The 7,476-nt window shown below is 35.7% G+C and overlaps 1 protein-coding gene across 3 annotated transcripts in view; it reads left to right on the top strand.

The window, feature by feature from the left end:
- Positions 1 to 5,237, top strand: part of mpzl1l (myelin protein zero-like 1 like) — a 24,525-nt gene extending 19,288 nt beyond the window's left edge. For all 3 annotated transcript variants that reach the window (XM_015051364.1, XM_015051366.1, XM_015051363.1), the window contains exon 6: positions 446 to 5,237. In XM_015051364.1, the coding sequence (XP_014906850.1) occupies positions 446 to 541 (96 nt within the window). In that variant the 3' untranslated portion in view covers positions 542 to 5,237. The remainder of the gene's footprint in view (positions 1 to 445) is intronic.
- Positions 5,238 to 7,476: the final 2,239 nt, after the last annotated feature.

Genomic DNA, 7,476 nt, shown 5'->3' with positions numbered 1-7,476 from the left:
GAAAATGGGCGTGTCCGTTCCATTTTACTTACGATTGGGAGATTGTTTTTTTTTTTTTTTTTTTTTTTTTTTAGGTAGACCTTTGAATGCACTGTTGCGGTAATCAATGAAATATAAATTTTTAAATATATATTTTTAAAATATATTTTCAAACTGGGAAAAAAAGGTTGGGGAAAAAAAATCAAATGTTCCCGATTTCAAGATATTTTTAGTTTCACATCTTTTTTTAGGTTAAATATATTTTTTCTTTGTTTCAAACTTTTCTTCTTTTGTTTCGGTTAAAATAATTTTTTAGCTAAGAAAGTTGTTTTTTTTGTTGTATGACAAACTTTCTGGTCCCAATTTAGCCCCATACCTGTTTGTTAATTTGCTTCTGATTATGTGAATGTTTTGATTTCTACTCACCGGTTTTCCTCTGTTGTGTGCGTTTTGTTTTGTGCTTCAGGGCCCGGTGATATACGTCCAGTTGGATCACTCAGGCAGTAAAAACTCGTTCCATAAGATGGAGCCCGTGGTCTACGCTGACATCCGTAAAAACTGAAGATGGGGACCAAAACAAAAAAACTAAAAGAAAAGAAAAGAAAAAAAAAAAACAAAAGAAAACATAGTAAAGTATGAGACCTCTCATTTAGCTGCTCTTGGGAAGGGTGGGAAAGGTTTTAACAGGGACAGAACTGGTGCAGTTTCTCTCTCTACTCTCTTCTTTCTCCATATTTTGTCCTATGAAAGCATGTTATATGATAAACTAATGTATTAGTTGTTGACTTAAAGAAAAAAAAAAGCTATGAAAACACTCCAGTTGATACTACATCATATCAGCCTTTAAAAATTTCTCCAACACAGGGATCAAAGTAAAAATAATGCCTTCATTGACATCATTCCAAGTGTAAATTATTTTATTTTAACCCTTAAATTGTTGTGCCCCCCCTTAACCACCTAGTCGCCTCAGACACGCCCAGCATATTACAGATCTGCAGGCTGTTGCACCAAGTCAGCTAAAATTTACTGACTTCCATGTCTTAACAAGTGAAGGCTAAAGTCATGCAGAGATTTCTGTTTCATCAAATGAACAATCAGTTTCAGTGAAAGAAAATGGCATTGCTTACTACATAACTAAAACTCCTGAACATGCTGTATGGAAAATCAGTTTGACTCTTATTTATCTCAATTTCATGGAGTACAATATTTTTGTTTCATACAAAATTATATGCATTTTTTTAAGTTAAAGAGTTGTATGTCGGCTGACAGAGTAGGGCTGAATCCCATTAAGTTTAACACTCAACCTCCAATGATAAATGCGTAAAATACACCCTAAGGAAACAGGAAACTCCTTGTGATTTATTACAATTAAATAAAATATGTTTTTACCTGATTTCAGACACAGGAAATCATATTTAGCTGCTTTTTGATTTGTCGTTTTGATCACGTCATACCTGATGTTTGGCATTTAAGATGTTCCATACCAGCTAGATGTCAGCTTGCTTACCTTGGAGACGTTTCATACCCACTTCAACTACAAACTGAGTATTTTATACTGATAATTTACTGTAAGAACATGTTTACCAATAAATCCGAGGTCACTCAGTCAGTCTCACCCAAAATAGATGAAAATCTTCCACAAAAAAAAGTATGGATTGAATTACAAGGTAGATGTTTAGATTATTTCTGTAATTCATTAAAATCTTTGTGCTGTATTAACCCATTAAAAGAGTGCCCCAGTTATGTTTTACATACTGTTTGAATTACATGCTGGGACATCAGGGAGGTGAGGATGATGGGATTCAGCCAAACGAGCTCAGATTGTTTCCTAAAAGTCAGGTTCTGCTCCTCACTTAAGATCCTGACATCATGGTGCTTTGAGTCGACAATGTTTACCCTGATGAAATGCAGGCAATGTCAAACTTAAAAAAAAACGCAAAAAAAAAGGCAAAGGTACAGAAGTTAAAGGTGCGCTGTAAATACACAACACCATCTGTGCTTTCTCTGGTGATGAAATGTGAGAGGAGTCTAAACTACAGAGAAAAAATGTAGACTTTAGAAAGATGAGATGGTAAAAATGAAGCTACTTTTCAATTATTTTATGTCAGTTTTCTTTATCTGACGGTGGCTTAGCGTTTTTTTCCATACCTGATAGTCCAGTAGACTCAGTTCAGTTAGGAACCAAAATTGCAGCTTTTGCTATATTTTCAGCTGCTGCAGTTCTCTTTAACAACAATGCACTGTCTCAAATAAACCAGTTTTTGAAAAACCTGTTTCCCTCCTCGCCTGTGGTGGCGCTGCACCAAGAACCATTGAAGGAAATGTCACAAAAACCTCTGAAGAAGACACTAAAAACAACTTCCTTCTTAACAAAATGTAAACAAAAATGTAGTCTCTTATGGCTTTGCTTGCTACCGTTAGACTTGTGCAATTTAATTTGGTTTTATTTACCCAGAATGCCCTGTGCTGTAGTCCGCTTCCTGCTTCTGGAGCAGTCTTTGGTCCAATTTGCATTCACATAAACATCCAGACCGCTTCAGAGGTTGATTAACTCCTCCCAAAACGAATCAAACTTTCTAGACGAACCGACTGCAGTTTTGTTAAAGCAGACTAAACAGGGCTGAAGTGAATGTAGTCGTTAGGTAGAGCATTTCTATCTGTGTACCTTACAAACAGAACCAAACGGTGCAAGAAAAAGATCCGTCCAAACATATGGCCACTTGCACTAAATTAAGTTTTTATGTTTTTATCCAAAAGGTTAACACATCTGCAAAAATTTAAACACTATGAATACTATTTTAAACACTTAGCAACAGTTCATAAGATGTGATAGCTAAAAACAAAAACATATTTTTAAGCATTTGGCTGCACAGGATAATTTTGAGCTTCAGTAGGGACTCGAAATTTAGTCAAACTTGAAGCAAAATACCTCTGTTGTTTGTAGTTGTTATTTTGTGCTCAATGACATTTGGATGACAATTTTGATTCAGTCTAGTGAAAGTACAGCTTGGTAAAATAAATCTAAAGTAGCCTTTCGGGTGCAACAGTCTGCAGAAGCCACAGTTGATCTCCATCATGGGCATCTCCATTGTGATCTTGTGTTGTAGAGGCGTATAGTAATGTAAAGTTAGATATTGGCCCACAGGAACATTGCATGCAGTTCTAGTAACATCTACGAAGTGTAGTGAAGTAGGTAGTGCTCACTCAGCTAGTTTTTGCGCAGAAGAAGCCGCCTGACGTCGTGTTACTGTGAATGCTTCAGCTTTCTGTGAAGTTCTGGCATGTTGTCGTGGTACCTGTTGAAAAAAATAATACGTAAACTCCCCTTTTGGATTTTTATCTCAGCAGCTTAAAGAAAATCAAGAATTTTGGGTTTAATTTAATTTGAATTATTGGGGGAGTTTTGGTTATTCAGCGTCATGTTAAATTATTTGCTTTTTAAATGAACTAGGCATGTTAATAAATGTTGCGCCGAGGTGACTTTTTCTCTTTTTATAAAAACAGGGAGATGTCATTTTGCATAACAAAACAACTTCTAAATACACGGTTTGCATGCAATTTACTAACAACAAGCATTCTTTTTTCCCAAATGTCTTTTTTTTTGTTTTTTTTGTCTGTATCATGTTTTTCCTCATTAACGGGCCAAATATGAACGGTTTTATTTTACAGATAGTGTTGAGCTTTAAATGCATTCCAAATTATTTTTATTTCCTGTTGTCTTAAAGCATTTTAAAGCCAAATTTGCTTTAACTATGTTGACTTTTTGTTGTGCAACCAGTCTGCAAGCCATCAGCTCATGATCTCGAATGCAGTAAGTTCCCATAAGTGTGTTTGTTTTCTTAACAGTTGAAAATGTCGTGCCGTTTACTGTAAGTCATTCCAGTGTGGTGTGCCTGTGGGTGTCTTTCCAGAGGAAGGACGATGGTTTGCTGAAGAGGTCCAGAAAGATGCTGATTTCTTTGTTGTTTTCGCTTAAAGTCTTAATTCTTTGTAACCAGACACTAAAACGTACACAGTGCCTGCATAAAGTATTGGTGTGAATGGTTCACAATGGTCAGAATTAAAGATTTCTTCGTTTAGTAAACATTTTAGTCCTCTAACCAGAATAGCATATCAGCAGCATTAATAAGAACAGTCCAACTACGTGCTTTATATTAACCAATACAGGCTCATCTAAATGATGGAAACAACATTTTCTACCTCAACAAAAAGCAGTCAAATGGAAAAAAAAAACTTTAAAAACTCCTAGCAAGAACACTCCTGTCCACACAAGCAGACTTTAAAATTAAACCTCAAACTTTCCTCTGTCCAACAGCATTAATACTCACTGAACCACGAGTTGAAGAAAAGGAAAATAATGCTTATTTCACAAAGCCAAAAACATAAATAGCGTCTTACCTTTGCTGTTTTATGGTAATAATTTATGGTGGAGTAAATATTTCCACTCGGCTCCTGTAATTTTTTTATTTCTGTGTGATTTCTGACTGGTTTCACCTTTTTCAGTGGCAGATGCACCTCTCTCACTTTGACGGGTGAATGACGTGAATAATTGACGGTTCAATGGATGTGCCAATCATCCAAATCACCCAGTCTGCTCCAGAAATTTCCCTCCGTAGTTTACAATGTCTGACCGGAGTACTGAATGCTTTGACCCGCTGAGCTCAGAATACTTGTAGAAGTATTATTTTACTATTGGTTTCATTGCAGTTATTAGAGAGAATGACAAACCATGATGATATATAAGTGGTGTGGAGATAACCTGAGAGATTTCAAATGGCACAGGCGGTGCTAAATTGTTCCAAAATTGCTCATTTGGAAAGTTCACCTTGAGTTTTATCAACTAATATGTCCCCAAAATTTCTAAGCTTAGCTGTTTTTATTTACTGGAGTTTGGTGCATTAAGTGGTCAGGTTGTATACTGTGGTTTTCTAAATGTTTTGGATTGCAACTGCATACTTTGAACAGGATATTATCATCACAAAGTACTTTTTTTTGTGGCAAAATTACCGCTGTGTGCCATACTCATTTACTTTTATTCAGTAATATGAGTGTAGATTTTTAGACCCCTTTCTCTGGAGTCTTACTTTTGATACCAAAACAATTCAAATTAACCTTACGTGCCAGAGATATAATACAATTTATTTTGGGCCATGCACTCCAGGGAAATTTAACAAAAATAGATCAGACCTTTAGCAGTGAAAGATGTATTAGGTGAAAACGGAGAAAAAAACTATGTTTTACGTTAAAAAAAAAAAAAACGAATTTTTCTCAGGGTTGAAACTAAGCTGAACATTCCGTCCTAAAATCTTAAAAAATAAAACCCCAAAACAGAACTGTGACTTTATAAAAGCCATAAAAGGTATCAAATGCAAATTGAGTGACTCAGTCCAACTTTCCTAGATATGTTTGAACTTTAGTTGGTGTTTCTTCTGTAATATACGCCTGAATAGTGGAGGTCCAAAAAAGGGCTGTGTAATTTCATTATTTTATTTTATTTTATTTTCTCTCCTTTGTCATTTTACTATCCTTTATGACTAAATTACAAAAGAAATCCTTATTTTGTCCATTTTAACTCCAAACGATGCAGGCACTGTGTTGTCTTCCACTTGACCCGTCTTGTCGTCCTGAACCCAACATGAAGTGTTCGGTTCTTGTTTTGTTTTCCGTTGCCGCTCGGCACCATGCATGTCACCGACTAACCCGACAGGAAAAGGAACAAACATGTAAAAAAAATACTGACAAAACCCTTTACTGCTGGTCACTTGGCTTCTAATCGTGACTTGTCGCAGTGTTTAGTGATGTTGTAAAAATTGTGATGTAAACTATAAATTATGAAAGACTCCCGATCCGGCTGAGCTTGTGTACGGCCGGCAGGGTTTCGGGTTTTACGCAGGGCTGAACGGTTCAGTCACGTTGAGTCTTACAGAGCGTGCTCAGTGTTTTTCGATGGTTAGATAGTTGTGTGTTATTTACGAATTGTTTGGTATGTTGTGTGAAATCTGCACTATGTCTTGCATAACAAAGACAACGAATGCCCTGTGATTGTTTTGTTTTGTTTTTTTCCTCGAAATAACCATGGCCTCTGTTTAATGTCTTTAAAACTGGAATGTTGTACATTTAGTGCCTTTTACATTTCATCAGCTAACTTGAACATCTGCTCAAAAATAGAAAATAAGATTCATTTATTTTCCTTTTATTGTATGTATTTTTTTATACACATAATATCGCCTCTGTATCCACTGTTCAAATTTTATATAAAACCTACTCCCGGTCAATAAAACAAAGTTTCTGCTCGTTATTTTTGCTCTCTCATCCATTGCCTTGGTTCTTGTTAAACCCTGAACACTAGCTGTTTCCATTTCAAACGTGCGCAAAACTTTGTCAACATTCTGCTAATGTCCAAAATAGCTACATCCCAATTGCTGCGTTTCCATTAAATAAACACAATAAAAATCACATGTGAATAAGTTTGTTCACATAAGACATGAAAAAATATGCCTCTCCATAATCCTGTGACCGTGCCGACTATCCCTGTAACTACTTCCTGTTGTCTTCTCAATGTTTGCACCTGTGGCAATATCCGGTTGTTGTTGATGTGACTTGTGTGATGCGGGGAAAAAAGTGTTTCCATTGCACCTTTGTGAAGTAAACTAATTTTATACGGCCAAGAAAAACCACCTCATTCTATCTCCAAAACTTTTTAATGGAGTGTTTTGTTTTTTAAGAAAATCGGCATGTTTCTCATTAAGCAAATTTATTTTCTAAATGTCCAGTTGCGCAGTGTTAATAGAAATGCAGCTAGTGTTGAGTGTTTTCAATGCTTTACATTCTAAGTTGAATTATTAAAGATCATTTTGAGTTAAAATATAAATCAATTTTATCCATTAAATGGATTTTTGGTTTTTGAAGGTTTCATTTTTGAAACCTACAGGGGTTTTTTTCCCCACCAATGCACTCCTTGGGTTTCCATAGTTTAGAGAGATGTCGCCCAGGGCGGCCATCTTGTTTGACATTTTTTTGACAGCTTGTATGTATTTGGCATTGGCAAACAGGTCAACTCCAAACCAGTGTATTTTGAAGGAAGAACTACATGGACTGAGCTAGTCATATCAGATTATAACACTATTCAAGTTTTTTTCTCATTAAGACAATTTTTTTTCTGTTAATTTTAAGCCATATTGGCGGGGCCCTAACATCCAATCAGATGCAGTAACAAGTTTTTTAATAATCAGTTAAAGATAGAAAAGTTGAATCTGTCCTTATTTGGCACATTTTCCCACAATGATTAAAGAAATAAATGGTTTTACAAGCAGGTGGATGTTCTCCATCAGGGGGCGCCAGAAACAGTGAATGATGGATTAAAGGAGTGCCAAAGTCATTTTCAGTTTTGGTCAAATCAAGATCATGAATGTACCCAACGGGCTAGTAGTGGCAGAAATTATTCAGAAAAGTACTCATTAACAAACTGTTGAAATGTTAATAAATTGCTGAATCTAC

This window comes from Poecilia latipinna, unplaced genomic scaffold (assembly GCF_001443285.1).
Source record: "Poecilia latipinna isolate Pla-1442-1.1 unplaced genomic scaffold, P_latipinna-1.0 Scaffold1042, whole genome shotgun sequence".
Lineage (NCBI taxonomy): Eukaryota > Metazoa > Chordata > Actinopteri > Cyprinodontiformes > Poeciliidae > Poecilia > Poecilia latipinna.
The sequence above is the reverse complement of the archived record's forward strand: the minus strand, read 5'-3'. Positions and strand labels throughout refer to the sequence as shown.